At 37.0% G+C, this 17,490-nt stretch overlaps 1 protein-coding gene across 3 annotated transcripts in view; it reads right to left on the reverse strand.

The window, feature by feature from the left end:
• SYTL5 (synaptotagmin like 5) overlaps window positions 1-17,490 on the reverse strand; it is a 238,839-nt gene that overhangs the window by 62,015 nt on the left and 159,334 nt on the right. For all 3 annotated transcript variants that reach the window (XM_072615179.1, XM_072615178.1, XM_072615180.1), the window contains 3 exons: window positions 12,055-12,170; window positions 9,418-9,523; window positions 5,670-5,804 (listed from right to left, as the gene is read on the reverse strand). In XM_072615179.1, the coding sequence (XP_072471280.1) occupies window positions 5,670-5,804; window positions 9,418-9,523; window positions 12,055-12,170 (357 nt within the window). The remainder of the gene's footprint in view (window positions 1-5,669; window positions 5,805-9,417; window positions 9,524-12,054; window positions 12,171-17,490) is intronic.

A 17,490-nucleotide genomic window follows, 5' to 3' on the forward strand; every position in this document is an offset into this window, starting at 1 on the left:
TCCCTCCCTCCCTATCCCCACTGAGAAGGCAAGCAATTCAATATAGGTTATAAATGTGTCATTATGCAAAACACTTCCATAACAGTCATGTTGTGAAAGACTAACTATATTTCCCTCTATCCTATCATGCCCCTCATTGGTTCTATTCTCTCTTTTGACCCTGTCCCTGCTCAAAAGAGTTTACTTCTAATTATTCCATCCCCCCATTTGCCCTCCTTTCTATTATCCTCTACCCCCACTCCCATTTATCCCCTTCCCCCCTACTTTCTGTTGTGAGATAGATTTTCATACCAAATTGAGTGTGCATGTTATTCCCTCCTTAAGTCAAATGTGATGATAGTAAGGTTCATTCTTTCCCTCTCACCTGCCTCCCTCTTTCCTTCCATTTAAAAAGCTTTTTCTTGCATCTTTTATATGAGAGATAATTTGCTCCCTTCTAGTTCTCTAGTTCTCCCTTTCTCCTCTCAATATATTTCCCTTTCACCCCGTAATTTTATTTTTTTAGATATCATTCCTTCATAGTCAACTCACCCCATGGCCTATGTCTATATGTATATAATCCCTCTAACTACTCTAATATTGAGAAATATCTGAAGAGTTACAAATATTATCTTTCCATGTAGGAATGTAACTTTAGTAAGTCCCTTATGATTTCTCTTTCCTGTTTACCTTTTCATGCTTCTCTTGATTCTTGGGTTTGAAAGTCAAATTTTCTATTCTGCTCTGGTCTTTTCCTTAAGAATGTTTGAAAGTCTTCTATTTCATTGAATGACCAGTTTTTTCCTTGAAGTATTTTACTCAGTTTTGCTGCATATGTGATTCTTGGCTTTAATCCTAGCTCCTTAAACCTCTAGAATGTCATATTCCAGATCCTCTGATCCCTTAATGTAGAAGCTTCTAGATCTTGCGTTATGCTGATTGCGTTTCAACAATACTTGAATTGTTTCTTTCTGGCTGTTTACAATGTTTTCTCCTTGACCTAGGAGCTCTGGAATTTGGTTACAACATTCCCAGGAGTTTTCCTTTTGGTGTGTCTTTCAGGAGGAGATGGGGGGATTCTTTCAATGTCTATTTTACTCTCTGGTTCTAGAATATCAGGGTAGTTTTCCTTGCTAATTTCTTGAAAGATGATGACTAGGATCTTTATTTGATCATGGTTTTCAGGTAGTCCAATTATTTTTAAATTGTCTCTCCTGGACCTATTTTCCAGGTCAGCTGTTTCTCCAATGAGATATTTCACAGAGTCTGCTATTTTTTCATTTCTTTGACGTTGTTTTATAATTTCTTGATTTTTCATAAAGTCATTAGCTTCCATAGACTCCATTCTAATTTTTTTTAAATAGACGATTTATTTATTTTCAGTTCTTTACATTCACTTCCACAAGAATTTGAATTCAAAATTTTCTCCTCATCTCTCACCACACTCCACTCCAGGACATCATGCACCCCATCCACCTCTTCTCCAGCCTGTTCTCCCTTCTGTCACCCACCCTTCTTCCATTCCCCTTGCCCTCTATTATCCTGTAGGGTAAAATAGATTTCTATACTCCATTGCCTGTATAGCTTATTTTCCACTTGCATGCTAAAACAATTTTTAACATTCATTCTTAAAGCTTTGAGTTCCATATTCTCTCCCTCCCTCTGCACCCACCATCACTGAGAAAACAAACAATCCAATATAGGTCATATATGTGTACCAATGGGAAGCACTTTCATAACAGTTATGTTGTAAAAGACTAAATACATTTCCCTCTGTACTATCCTGCCCTTCATTTATTCTCTCACTTGACCTGTCCTCCCACAAAAGCTCCCTTTTCCCAATTTGCTGTCCCTTCTGTTATCTTCCCTCTCCTATCCCCTTCCCCCTTGCCTTCCTACAGGGTAAAACAGATTTCCATATCCAATTGAGTGTGTATTATTCCCTCCTTAAACCAAATCCCATGAGAGTAGGCTCAATTATTTCCTTTTATCTCCCCCCCTCTTCCCTTCCATTGTAAAAGCTCTTTCTTCCCTCTTTTATGTGAGGTGATTTGCTACATTCTACCTCTCCCTTTCTCTTACTCCTAGTACGTTCCATTCAATAGTAAATTTTATTTTTTTAGGTATTCTCCCTTCATATTCAGCTTACCCTGTGCCTTCTGTCTGTGTGTCTGTGTATATACACAGACATGTACATATACATACATACACACATATAATATATACATACATACTCATATCCATCTATATAGAGATATATATAGATATAGATACATATATCTATATCTATATATACATATATGTGTGCATGTGTGTATGTGTGTGTGTGTATGTATTCCCTCTAACTATCCTAATACTGAAAAGGTCTCATGAGTTACAAATAACATCTTTCTATGTAGAAATGTAAATAGCTCAACTTTAATGAGTTCCTTAAGGCTTCTCTTTCCTGTTTACCTTTTCATGTTTCTCTTGACTCATATGTGAAAGTCAAATTTTCTACTTAGTTCTGGTCTTTTCCACAAGAATGCTTGGAAGTCCTCTCTTTCATTGAAATTCTATTTTTTTCCCTTGAAGTATTATACTCAGTTTGCTGGGTAGGTGATTCTTGGTTTTAATTCTATCTCCTTTGACTTCTGAAATATCATATTCTAGGACCTTTGATCTCCTAGTGTAGAAGCTGCTAAATCTTGTATTATCCTGATTGTATTTCCACAATACTTGAATTGTTTCTTTCTGTCTGAGATGAGGTCACTATCTCAACATTCTGTGAAAAAGAAGTCAGTAGGTGGAAATGCCAGGACTTTGTGCTTTGTACCCTCCATTCAATGGTTCCTTGTGCTTGGCAGTTGATAAAATACAAGAAGCAAACTCAGCCAAGTGTATAACGGAAGCAGTGGTGTGAAGAATGCAGTTGTCAGGTTGGGGAATATGGCCTGCACTCCCAAATGCTGAGCCATCTGAGTTCCAAACAAGCAGAGCCAGGTTCTAATCCACTTTTCCAAGAGCCAAAAACACTTTTTTTTAAAAATAGTGCCTTCTATCACTCATTCTTTTTACACTTTCTCCTTTCTACAATTTAATCACTGAAATGTATATTTCAGGACCTTTAATAGGTTCCATCTAGGTTAGTTTTTTTTCCATAGGTAAATCTGTCTCTCTTTTTGGAGGGGGGAATCACATGTACTGTCCAGCATGGTTTAGGACCTTATCATGGATGTATATACAGACTTAGCAATACAAATTCTAAAGCTGTGTTTCTCAGGCCATGGCAACTAGGTCATACAAAGGTTTAAAATCTTTGCTGTCTCTTTCACTGCATCCTTATCTTCTTTCCAATGATGTCATGTAGCTAATTATCCCAGGCAGAAATATTGGATCCTGAAAGGTTTCCCAGAGGTTTCCCACAGAAGGGATACAGCATTCTAACTATTCTGTTATCTTTTCCTTCCATTCCACTCAACTCCAGCCGTCTCATAACTGACCCTCATTTCATCCTATTCTCTTACTTCTGTCCTCTTCAAATACTAACTTTTCATACATTCCCCCCTTTCATTTTCTCCCATTCTTCTCTCCAGTTTACAGTGATACAAATTAAAAATGCCATAGAATTCTCAAGTAGTGAAACTCTTCCCTGAATTCAAGGAAAAATCATCCCATTTTCCTGTTACCTTTTCCTACTCCACAGTCTCACTTGTTTCTTATAACTTACTTGTGGGGACTGTGTCAGGGGAAAACACTCCTACAGGGAAACATGATATCTATGACTTTGATTCTCAATGCAAAGTGTGGCATGCCATCTAATTCTAAGAAAAGAAAAAGAAATGGTATGCCTTAGGCAAGATGAAAGGCAATTATGGTACATCACTGCTGAAAAATAAGTAGAAAATGGTGCTCAAGGAAGGGAGTCATGCTATCTGATGTGAGGTAATAGATGCCAGAGAAGAACCATTGCATTTGCAGAAGTTACAAGAAAATCAGACTGTCTCAATTAAACACTACCATGTACCATCATCCTGCCTCTCAGACTGCCATTCCAGGGGATCAAATGATCATTTATCTCCTTTAGCCAAAAGAATTCTTCACCTTGGATGAGCAATAAGTGTAGATTTCTTTGTTCAGTAGTCATAAAAATAGGCATTAGACTTTGTGCCTAGGGACTTATGAGACTGATGAGAATGGAGCATTTGACTTAAAATAAAGGCAATATATTCTGTCCCTCATTTATTTACCATTGTTTTCTGTTTTGATTTGTGCATTTATGGGGGAACCTTTAAGAGTCTCCATTTCAAGAATATTCTCACCTTAGTGGTGTGTAATAGGAGAAGGAAGAAAAAAGTCACAGGGAGAAGGAAGTAGGGCTGTAGACTAATTCTTTTTTTGGCAAAACTAATGATTTATTTCTAAATACTTTTTTGTAAGACTGAGGAAATATAAGGGTGATTCTCTTTTGAGGACTTTATGTACAAAAGGATCAAGAAGTCAATGAAAAGGCATTTATTTTCTCTATAGGTTATCCCCCTCTCCTCCCCTGCACCATTGTATTCCAAATCACAGAACGCCTTCCTCTCAGGGTGTGGCCTAGCATGTTGTTATAACCACAACTCAATGAGAAACACAATGCTCTGTTTGGCATTCAAGGCCCTTCATAACCTAGTCCCTTCCGAACTTTCCAGTAGTCTTCCTCTGATCCAGTGACACTGGCCTCCTGGCCTCCTTTATCTCTACGCTTTGTACATTTTTTACAGCTGTCTCCAATGCCTAGAACATTCTCGTCTCCACATTTTTGACCACTGACCTCCTTGGTTTCCTTTCAGTCTCAACTAAAATCTCATCTTTTACTTTTCCCAATTCCTCTTAATTTCAGTGCCTTTTCTCTGTCAATTAGTTCCTATTTATCCTTGTTTTGTATATATTTATACATATTTTTCTATAATATGTTTTGCATATATTTGTTTGCATGTTGTCTCTCCTATTAGATTATAAGCTCCTTGAGGGCAGGAGCTGCCCTTTGACTCTTTTTGTATATTTAGCACAGTGCGTGGCACACAGTAGGTGCTTAAAAATGTTTACTTAAAATGATTGAGAATTGATTGATTGAGAATAAAATCCAGAACTACCAGGAGAGTAAGGCAAACTGGGGCTTCTACATAGTGCTGAAATACTGAAGAGGCTGTCAGAACGTTTTCAGTAACCTAGACAACTGAGTTTAATATCTAGGTGGCAACTGCTAATAAGTTAAAATAGGAAGTTACCAGATGCCCTTTGCTTCCTCCAGTCCAGATAAGTATGCCCTTAAGAGAATTTTTCAGGTCACATACTACTAATTATAGTTCTCATAAAAACTCTTTCAGCTTCAACTATTACAGATCCTATCAGCATGCTAGGAATTAGTTCAAGGGTGGAGAATCTGCAGCCTCAAGGCCACATGTGGCCCTCTAGGTCCTCAAGTGTGGCCCTTTGACAGAATCCAAACTTCACAGAATAAATCCGCTTAATGAAAGAATTTGTTCTGTAGAAGTTGGACTCAGTCAAAAGGCCACACCCAAGGACCTAGAAGGGCACATGTGGCCTTGAGGCCACAGGATCCCCACTCATGAATTAGTTATAGTTCTAGGAAAATAAAATATCCTAGATTAAAGTATTAATTTTATGCCCAGTTACTAGCATCATTACATGTCCATGTCTTTTACCTGTCGGAACCAGATGATGACCTTGGGTTATGAAAATGAGAAGAGTTCAGGTCCAAGCTGTAGCTCCTTCCACTCTCACTTTTCAGAGTTATGATTTCCCCTCGGGTAGCTGATCTGAACTTGTTAAGAAGAAACCTGTAATTGATTTCAAAAAATTAGAAACAAATAAAATAAGGAAGATTTTTAAAAACAAAATCCCAAAATTCTTTTAAAGGAGAACATTTTTTCAGTCTTCTTCGTAGTATTAGTGAAGTAACTAAAGTAACAATTCTCAGGGAGGAAAAAGACCTCTTTTAACAAAGTCTGAGTTCTATTGAAAGACAAAGAGAGGGCTGGAAGGAGTTCTGGTATCATTGTGGCCAGAAACTGAGGAGGAAGCAAAAAGCAGGGGTCTCTCTATTTCATCTTGGAGGTGGGCTAGAGCCCAGTCTTGGTTGTTGGAAGGATACTAGCCATATAAGATTGGTGGAAGTGAGATATTTGAATAAAGTATACACTAACAGTTTGAGTGTAGAGAATAATCAACACGAAGTAGCCCTCAAATCAACTTTGCAAATCATGGCACGAAAATACAAGCAGTAACTCAGACAAAACTCAAGAAGAAAAATTAGCTGTCATAGCTTTCTAATTAATTGTGCTTGATGGGTGCTTAAGTTGTTTTCTAGATGCCAAAGGAATGTTTCTCTTAAAATTTTGCACCTTCTAAATCTTGGTATCCTGGGGAAAATTCCCAGTTACGTCCTTCTTCTATCAACTCTAAGTCATACTTTAGTTATAGTTTCAAGTTTTGAGGTCTACAAGGAGCTATATAATAAATATACTAATTCCTATTCATAATATAATTGTGTAATGTTAATTATGTTAATGAGAGTTAAAGATCTCCCCAGTTTATTAATGGATCTGCCCAGATTAGGGGAGATTTGTTTTGTAAGAAGGCCCACAATTTTTGTTAATTTCTAATGAGACACTGGTTCACAAGGGTCATGCCCTCTACCTCCAAAAAGTGTATACACACTTTGAGGTGAGTTTGCTTTGGAGCTTACTTATTGGAAGTGTTCATTTGGCCAGACAAGACTCTGGGTAGCTATTAGAGTCCCCTGGCTTTGAAAACCCATATATTAGTGCTTCTCTCTTTGGTAATTATGCATGTATGTAATGGTCAGACAGTTGGATCTATCTGTTGATTGGTGATGTATGTATTTCTTATGGTCGGGCAGTTAGAAGCCCTGTCTGTTGGTCTTTGTTTTTCTGCTTGCATTTTCTCTGTTGGTGAATGTAACTAAAATCAATTGTTAATGCCTCACAAGTTGCTTTCCTTTTAGAAACGCAGGTCTAAGAACCTGCGCTAGCAGGCCATCCTGGATGTGTCAGGGGGCTTACTCATAGACATTGGTAACACTATAATAATGAATATTGTACTCTTCTATCTATTTGAAGTGAGATCAGAAATGGATAGTATTAATAAACCAGTCTTATCTGTAAGCTCTTAGAGATTAGGGCAAATATTTTATCTAGATACTTCCAGTTCCCCAATGCCTTGTAATGTTTAATAAATGCTTATAGAACTGAATTAAATAAAACAATCTGAGAAGGAAGAGGAGGGGGCAGTTTCCAGGCAATGTAATTGAACCAGAATGACAGGTTTCCTTTGTTTCTTTGTCAGCTTCTTTCTGAAATGAATCTGGCTCTTGGTTGCTATGCCTTTATTAAAAGTGGGCTTGGAATATGAACCCTCTGACCATAAGGAGAAGCTAGGGAAATGACCCACAGAGTAGGACTGGAGTAGCCTCCAAAGGGTGCTTCCTTTTGCCCCAGTTGGTAGAAAGTGACTTTGGGTAACGGATGCTAGATGACGCATTTACGTGACATTTGACACCCAGTGCTAAATATTTAAACTGTAAAAGAAAGGGAGGCACTATAATTTTTTAAAATTGACATTGGATAGATCGTACAGTTAATAGAGCTGTGGGCCTTGGGATAGGAAGCCCAGTTCAAATCCAGTTTCAGATACTGTGTCTCCGGGCAAGTCACTTAACCTTTGTTTCAGTTTTCTCATCTGTAAAATGAGGATAATAGTACCACCTACCTCCCATTGTGGTTGTGAAGAATAATGAGACAATAATTATAAAGTGCTTAGCATAATACTGGGCACATAGTAAGCAGTATAGAAATTGTTATTTTGAATAACTCCACCTGAAAATGTCGTCATTTATCTTTTGCCTTCCTTTACTCCAGTTCTCATTCAAGGACAATTGGACTCCCCCAAACCAATCACTGATTAACAGATTAGAAAATCTCTGTTTCCTCCCATGAAAGACATCAAACTTCCCCCACTCCCAAGCACAGCCACAGGTTCCAACAGTACTTTGTGTTTTCTGTTTACTCTAAGTACTCATAGGAAAAGGCACATATTTACAGAAGCTCCCTTCTCTATGTGCCAGCTGATGTTCTTCCTTGCCTTGTCTTGGAACAACATATAAAAAAATGAAGCCTTTTGATGAGTCGTATCTTAAATTGTAAACAATGAGTTTTCTTTCTGCAATACTTCACAATGGCCAGCTAAGCAGATTGACTAGATTGTCTTTTCTCCCTTTCTCGCTGTGGGACTAGTGAATCCAAATGTAATAATCCTTCTGTGCGTGTGTGCGTGTGCCTATGTGCATCTTTAGTGTTAATGTAAAGAGACTGAACTACCATTTATAGATGTTATTTGGGATAGAACTTGTCTTTTTATGTAAAAGAATTTCCTTTAAAACAATTTATTCCTGTATTATTATTTATAAATAGCCTATGTGCCTAAAAGACATTCATGTGAAAGTTTTAATTTACTTTTCAGTCTTATTCATTATTATGTATTGTTTTGGCTCAGTACCAAAAATTCTAGGGAATTAACTCCAAGTATTGGGAATTAACTGAAAAGAGGGATTTAGCAGAATGCCCTGGTGCTGCAAATCAGTTCTGGTCACACTAATGATAGAGGGGCTTCACTTCTGGGGATTGACTTGGTCACCTAGTAATGATGGAAATGCTGACTGGGCTGACGCTAGGTGCAGATAATAGAGGAGACTGTGGATACAATCATAATACAGCACGCAATGTTAAATTACAGTGAGTGACACAAGGCCAGTGTTGTAAAAGTTTTGAGGAGGAAAAGAGGAATTTTGTTGATGGGAATCATTAAAATTTTCTGGAGGAAATGATATTAAGCTATTCCACAAATATTGTGTGGCAATTAAATAGTTAAAAAACAATTTTTTTTTCACATTGGGATGGTACTGGGAAAACACAGCTCACCTATTTTAAGTTTTGTATATTTTGTAAAGAAAAGAGCATTGAAGGTCCCTTCTGATTTTAAAATGACATGTAAACCTCAATAGAATCTCATAGACTGCCGCTATCTTTATTCTTCCTCCCTCTTCTCTTCAATTAAAACTTTCCTTAAGGATGAATAAAACCATTAAACAATTCAAATGATTGATCAAGGTTAAGATGTTACCTCTAGAAATTTTAGTGTTGGTCTACGGGTAGGTTCCCTACCCCTGATCTAAAGTATTACTTACCTAGTAACAAAATTAAGTGTAGCTTCATTTCCTAGCAGAATGAATGCAGAATACTGTTCAGTGCCTGGCATCTTTAGTCTGCCATGAAACATTTAGGTGATGCCATTCTTACAGAGACTACAATGGCAATGGCCAGCTAGACTAAAAGGTGAAAAATTGCTTAGAGAAGGTCTTTCCTTGCTTCTTACCCCTTCTTCTTGGGTCCATCCAGTGTGGGCTTCTGCCCTGAGGAAGCTGAAGCATCTGGCTTCTGAGAATCCTGGAAGGCTTGCTCTGGGTTTTGTCGTCCTTCAACTTTCCATTTATTTTGAGGCAAAAATAGAAAATATAGGATGGTAAAGAATGACAGGTACTCTACTCATAGGTCAGTTTATGCCAAAGAAGAACATTTTAATTGCTATTGGATTTTTTACTCTGTGAGAGATCTTTTTTTCCAGACAATGATTACTTTTTTTCAAATAATATTTTCCCCAATTGCATGTAAAAATAATTTTTAATATTTGATTTTTAAAACTCAGAGTACCAAATTCTTTCCCTCCCTCTCTGCCTCCTACTTGAAATGGAAATTTGATATAGGTTAAATGCATGCCATCATGCAAAACATATTTCCATATTAATCTGTTGTGAAAAAAAACACAGGCCAAAAAAAACACTAAAAAATTTAAAAAGTGAAAAATAGTATGCTTCTATCTGCACTTAGAGTCCATCAGTTCTTTCTCTGGAAGCAGATAGCATTTTTCATAATGAGTCCTTTAGAATTGTCTTGGATCACTCTATTGCTAAGAATAGCTAAGTCATTCACAATTCATAGTACAGTACTACTGTTATTGTGTATAGCGTTCTCCTGGTTCTGCTAACTTCACTTTGCATCAGTTCATGTAATAGTGATGAGTAACTACAGCAATGAATCTGTTGGATGCTTCTCATCCTGCTTGACAGCTAAAATCAGGATTAACCCACAAGTAAAGGAATTGGGATTGCAGAGATCCAAACATATACACTTCTGCATTGGGAGAAAAACTCTGTCCTCACCCTCTAGATCTTAGAATAAACAGAGGAGGTCTGGGGTGCATGTTGATTTTACCTACCTGGAAAATGAACTAGATAAAATGGAATGTTATCACACTATAAAAAATGACAAAAAAGATAGTTCCAGAAAACTCTGGGAAGCTAAAATAATGCAGAGTGAAGTGAGTAGGAAGAACAATTTATACAATAGCGACAATGTTGTAAAAAGAAACAACTTTGAGGACTAAACCACTGATCAATTCAATGACCAACCATGATTTCAGAGGACTGAGGATGAGCCATGCTGCCCAAGATACTGAGAAAGGCAGAAAGATGTACACATTCTGGGACCTATTTAGTGTGGTCTTTTGTCCATGCTTATTTGGTACAGGAGTTTTATTTTTCTTTGTTTTTTTCAACAGGGAGTGAGGAAGAGGTAAGAGAAAAGGAAGACAAGAGATGACTGCCAAAAAAGAGAGAAAAGCCAAAAAAAAGAAAAGAGGGTCATTGAGACATATTTTTAATTGAACAGAAGAGAAAAAAAGGAAGGACAGAAGGAAGCTTAGAGAAGCAAGAAAGTTTTGAAAGTTATATAATGTATATATAATGTGCTTTTTTTAAAAAAGAAAGCTGTATATAATAGAGATTAACAATTTCATGGACAATTTTCTTCTGTTCTATGTACATGGAAATGTTTATTTTACTTGGTATTTGTTAAAGTAAATTTTAAAAAATTAAAAAAATAAAAGAAAGTGAGCACCACTTGCTACTACTCTGTAGAGTGTTGGTCATCTTGACTCTAAGTTCCTTTCCACTGGGCAGGGCAGTTACTAAAGGAGAGAAGAAGTATGTCAGTTTGACCTTTTCCTGCCCTCCATCTTTCCACCAGAGGTTCTAGGATCCCTTGGAAGCAGCTTTTAGAATCATAAACCAGCCTTTCAGAAAGGAATCCTTAGCATTTGCCTGATGGCTTCTGGGCCCACTTAGGTGGGCAGGAAAGCTTTGTTAGGAGAAGTTATGACTGACTACAGAACTTAATATTTACCCATCTCTGGTCTCTTTTTGGAACTATGCTAAATTCCCCGTTTCATTAGAAAACCTACCCTAGGAAACTCATGGGAATTTGTTCAAACCGTTCATTGAGCAGATTATCCCTACAAGGACAATCAATTCTTATATGAGAAAATGCAGAAAGAAAAGAATGAATCTCATGTGGATAAATTTAAGGGGTGTGACCCATCCTCTACTACAAGTATTCTTCTTTTTATAGAGAAAGTATGCTTTTGGGGAAAAAGTTTGAATACCTATTTTTTTGGTCAACCAGATTACATTTTAAATATTATTTAACAGTAAAGGAAGAATTCTTTCTAAAGAAACTTGGTGGTAAATATTTCTGTAATCAAAGAATTCTTTCCTGGTTATAGTTGCCCACTGTCCGGATTTTCTAAGTTCCAGGTTTTGTATTTTTACATTTTTCAAGAAGGAGAGGCCCTTGAAGTCAAATATTAGAGAATATATTGAGGACAAAAAGGGTTTTAGAAATTAAACCATGAAGATGACATATATTCTATTTTGAAACCTTAGTGTATCATACATTGAAATACACCAGAGTTATTATATTGTTACTTTCTTCCTTGCTATGAAATGAAGATTTAAGAGGGGAAACATCTGACATACTTCATACTTTCAGGACCTAAGATCACCTGAGTGATTAAAAAAATTAAAATCTGTGCTCATTAACTGTAGAATAGAAAATTTAACAAGCCTCTAATTTTAGGATTATTTTCTTGAAATTAATTTTCAAACTATTTAATTACCTGGACTTCTTCTTAGAATGGACTGTCTGACGACATCTGTACCCAGAATATGGGCTTGTTTGAAACGCTTTGCCCGCTCTTCAAAAAACCATTCACCTGTCACAATTCTTAGCTGCCTATACAAGGAGAGAAAAAAAAAATGTGTGTAGGGAAGCAATAGAATGGGATGAGCTCATCTGGTTAGATCTTTTTTCTTTAATTATTTTTATTGATTTCATTACATTACATGTACATTTTTAAAAGAATCATTTATTAAAAGTTTTAGTTCCAATTCTCTCCTTTCTTTTCTCCCCCTCTTTCCCTCCTTGAGAAGGAAAGCAATTTTATATCAATCATACATGTGAGGTCATGCAATACATATTTCCATATTACTAGTTTGACCCTTAACTCTCAAATATGTAGTCAGTTAACAAACACCTTCTAAGATGGCTAAAGCCTAACACAAGGTATATACATAGATGCCAAAAAAAATCACTCTGGAAGAAAAAGTTGGATTTTAGCAATTATCCAGTAGAATATATGCTTTTTATGAGTAGGGATTCTTTTCTTTTTTCTTTTCTTTTCTTGGTCTCCTCTAGCATATGTAGATAACAACTATTTATTAGTTGACCTCAGCCAAATATAAATAATTTTTCTGAGCAAGAAGGAAGAAAGGAGTTCAGTTCAATTCAGCAAACATATAAGATGAATTCCAAAGCTTCCAGCCCTCCACTTGTATCCAGAATACATGCTCCCGGTCTCATCTTTCTCATGAGCTCCCTTCTTCCTCTACCTAAACCTAAACCTGCTGTACGTTACTACCCAGATGGTGCATCAGCCTCTCAAACTTGACATATCCAAAAATGCAACTCATCATGTTTTCCCCTAACTCACACCTCTTCCTAATTTCCACATTTCAATCAAATGTACCATCAACCTTCCAGTTACTCAGGTATACCACCATGAAGACATCCTAGATTCTTTATCTTTATTTTCCCTCAATCCCCCTGCCCCCAGACACTTGCTAAGACTTTCTGCATCTATAGCACCTTTCCCATCCTTCCCATTCTTTCTTCTCCCATGATCAGTGCTCTAGATCACACTCCAATCACCTCTCCCCTGAAGGATCACAATAGCTTCCTAATTGGTCCTCTTGCTTCCAATCGCTCCCTTCTCTAATCAGTTTTCTATGCAGTCACCAAATCAATATTTCTCAAAGACTGGGTCTGTTCAAGAAGCTTCAGTAGCTCCCTCAGATAAAACATAAACGAAATACAAAACCATAAAATACCGAAAATACAAATGCCCTAATATAAAATACAAATGCCTGTGTTTAACAATAAAAGTGCTTCTTTTGCTCCAATCATACTCCTACCTATTCTTCTTTTATAGTATTTTCTCCTTACCCTACATCCCCCACCTCTGTCCCTTTTCAGATATGGTCTCCCATACCTGCAATGTTCTCCTTACTTTATGCTTTTTGGAATCTCTAGATACTTTCACAGGAGGGCTGCTCTGATTCCCCCCACCAGGTGTTTGTATTCTGCCTGAAATTATTTTATATTTTCTTTTGTAGGTATTTTTTATATCTTTATCTATATACAAGTTACTACCATCAGTATCTAAGCTCCTTGAAGGTAGGGGACCATTTTCATTTTTGTCTTTGAATTGAACAAGTACCTAGCCCAGTGCATGGCACCCAATAGGTGCTTAACAAATGCTTGTTGAATTGAATTGAATTAGAATATAAAAACTGTATATTGTAAATCAGAAAGGACAAGAAAAGCTTCAATTGTTATAACTCTCCTGGTAAATAGTACACTTTTACATATCACTTTGTAGTTCATAAAACACTTTCCTTATCACAATCATGTGAGTTAGTGCCATTAGCATTTCTTCCATTTTAAAAAATATGGAGACTATGGCTTAGAGAGTTTGCTGGTTCACATGGCTAAGTCTCAAAGTCACAGACTAATTCTGCTCTACACAAGAGACCTCAAATTCAAAAAAACTCCTAGTAGTCAGAACCAGATTAAATATAATATAATAAAATCTAGATAATGTGAACTTGAGGTTTTCTAAGTCAATATGTGGCCTGCTGGGATTCGTTTCTTTCTTATTTAGTATTTTCTTTTTATTTTTCCCTAGTTAATGTAAGAACAATTTTTAATACTCATTTTTAAAACTTTGAATCCCAAATGATCTCCCTTTCTCTCTCGCCACCTGCCGTCATTGAGAAGGCAAGCAGTTTAATATAAGCTATAAATGTGCACTCGTGTAAAACATAGTCATAATAGTCATGTTGTGAAAAAAATATGAACAAAAAACCTTAAGAAAAACAAAGTAAAAGAATGCATGCTTCAGTCTGTATTCAGATACCATCAATTCTTTCTGTGGGGATGGATAAATCCTTCCGAGCTATCTTGGATTTTTGTATTGCTGGGAATAGCTAAGTCCTTCCCAATTATCATCTCACCATATTGCTGTTACTTCGTACACAGTACATTTCACTTTAGATCAGTCCATTCAAGTCTTTCCGCATTTTTCTAAGAGCATCTTGCTCATCATTTCTTATAGTACAATGGTATTCCATTATGATCATATACAGTAATTTATTCAGCCATTTTCCAATTGATGGGCATCCCCTCAATTTCTAATTCTTTGCCCCCCTAGAAATTAGCTGCTATAGATATTTTTGTATATTGGGATCCATTTTCACTTGAGTTTGGTAACGCATCCTATTTGGGTTGGAGAAGGATCTCATGCAGTGAGTAACGAACTACAGAACCTCTCAGATCCAAGAATTCCAGGTCTGAGAGTAGCAATATGACAAATTAACACACACACACAGACAGTCACACCCCAGCGCATGCTGCTTCCCTCAGGGCTTCCCAGTTTCCCAATTTGTAAAACCCAAACAATTTCCTTTTCAGAAGAACTAGGAGAAAACAAAGACTGCTTGCGGGCTTAGACTCTCTTCTCTGTATCTAGAGGCATGATGTCTACCATGGGGGAAAAGGGAACAGGGACCAATATTCCCACAACCAAAGCTACAGGGGCAGGCAATGGAATAGGAAGTTCTCCAGATTCTGCAGGAGTTTCTGTTTCTAAGTGCTGTGTTGGATATAAGGTATGATGCTGGTACAATCCAGTTTCCTATTTTTCTGCTGCCCATTTCTCAGAGATTCCATGATGCAAGCTGTAGGGAGCTGGGAGAGAGCACATGAACTGAATATATCTGTGCCCTTTGCCTCCCCATCCTAAGGCTGGAGGACATAGGGAAGATGCCCAATGAAGATCATTCCAGGGTGGGGAGTAGTTAAGCCCCGTAGAATGCTGTCCTAGTCTAATGTCAGCCAAATATACCCCTACCTCTTTGTGTACCTGCACCACTCTCATCCATCTCATGGTCTCGCAGTATCAATTAGGTATCCTGCTATCTTACTGATCACTCAGGAAACCCAGAATTACCTATACTGGTACCTCACTTAACCCTATCACAGATCCTGGCCTGGGCTCCAGGGAGTCCAAGGGAAGTAAGCACTTTGAGACATGGCCTCTACTTAGTCATTTTTGATTCATTCTTGAAATGATGATCCCTTAAGCAAAAAAAATTCCATATTTTGGGGATATTCAAGGCAATCTGGCCAGATAAATTAGGGATTGGGGGGTTGATATTGGTAAGGACTTTTTCAGGTAACTGAAGGGGAAGACAACAAGCTTGACTATATGGTCATGAGTGCCAGGATCCTCTAGGCTTAACTCTTCTGTACCCAGGAGTAAAGAGGCCCTCTCCTTCCCCTAGGCAACTGGGACCCTAAAATCTCACTTCCGTCTTTCTTTCGAAGAGGCTATTTATATTTTTAGGTGATTCTTAAATTTTTATTCTCCTTTCCTCTTGCCCCATAACTCCATGCTACAAGATGTGGCAGGATGGGCAAAATAAGCTTTTTTGGAAATGCATGAAATTAGAATCTGTTCTGTGTCTTTTGCTACTGGAAAAAAAAAAGAATAAAAACAAGCCACAAGAAACTCTAGACTGTCCTGTTCAGTAGGATGTGATACGAGAATTTCTGGCTCAACTTTCTTACTACTGTTTACTTAAGATGAACAGGACATATAACTGGCTAAAAGACTGCAAAATCAAGTTGAGATATTAACTACAGCTCCAGTGGTAACTGCTTCATTTCTTGTTTTACCTGATTCTGCTGCCATCTGTTTTTTGTCTGTAAATCATTATCTTCCCTTATTTACTCATTGAAATTCCATTGTACTCATTCTGCTTATGTAACTAAAACCTCTAAAATGTGCTGAAACTGCTGTTCAAAGCTCACTCACTTTTTGTGTATACTGTGAGTCATGTTCTGAGCTTAATAAATTGGTTTTTTATCACATCTCTGCATCATTGATTGTGTAATTTGCCAGCAGTGTCTATCAATAGATCCTCAGATAATTTTTGTCTTAGGAGGCTTAAGTTCTGTAATTATATGTTAGAACAGGTTAGGGCTGAAAACAATGTTCTCCTGATAGAAATAAAATGAAGATTCTTTTCTACCTCATTCAAAGTCATTCATTTCATAAAAAAAGAACATAGCACGTATACTTTTAATCCAAAATGGTTAGGTCCTTATTTTTATCGGAAGCACTGAGGGGTTGAGGAACCTCATCAATAGTTCAAATATTTTCCCCTGATAGCAACAGTTATACCAAACTGTAATCTATCCAAACCAAGAGCTTAAATGAGTATAGATGCCACTTTATTTCTGAAAGTATATATTCAGATATCAATTGTATCTATTGCCTCATGCAGAATCAATTATGTTGGGAACTCAGCTGCTAACAAAAATAGAAATATTTTCAGACTGAAGACAGTTATGGAAATTAAGATCAGTAATAAGTCAAGCAGTTTATCAACTGGGAAATAATATAATACAGAATAGAGGTTGCAACCTTCAAAAAGTGATGTCCCAAGATACCAATCCCTTCTTTTGGCACTCTAGAGGACATTCCAGAAGTGAGAGAATCAACTTGCTCTTTACTTTTTTGATGTAGGTAATGATGGAAGGAGCTAGAAGGTCAGTTTGGTCACCATTAAGTTGAGGAATGAAGGAAAGAGGGAAGGAGAAAGCATTAATATTGTGTTTACTATGGATCAAGCACCACGCTAAGTACTTTTTTTTTTTTTAACAAATATTATCTCATTAGAGTTGTTATTTGTAGAAGCCTTCAAAACCAGTGGTCAGAAAGATGTAGATGGGAAGGTAATCAGCCTTGTCACTGAAAATTGGTTCCCAGTGCTCTCTTTGATGTGTGTCTTGAGCTTTCAAGGACTAATACAGATAAACTGTAAATTGTCATATTTTCCAAAAATGGTTTGCTAATAGTTCAAGTTCAATAACTATAAATTTTCTTCTCCCAGATGTGTACTGGTAACATTTTTACCTCGAAATTCTGAAA

This window comes from Notamacropus eugenii, chromosome 5, assembly GCF_028372415.1.
Source record: "Notamacropus eugenii isolate mMacEug1 chromosome 5, mMacEug1.pri_v2, whole genome shotgun sequence".
NCBI lineage: Eukaryota > Metazoa > Chordata > Mammalia > Diprotodontia > Macropodidae > Notamacropus > Notamacropus eugenii.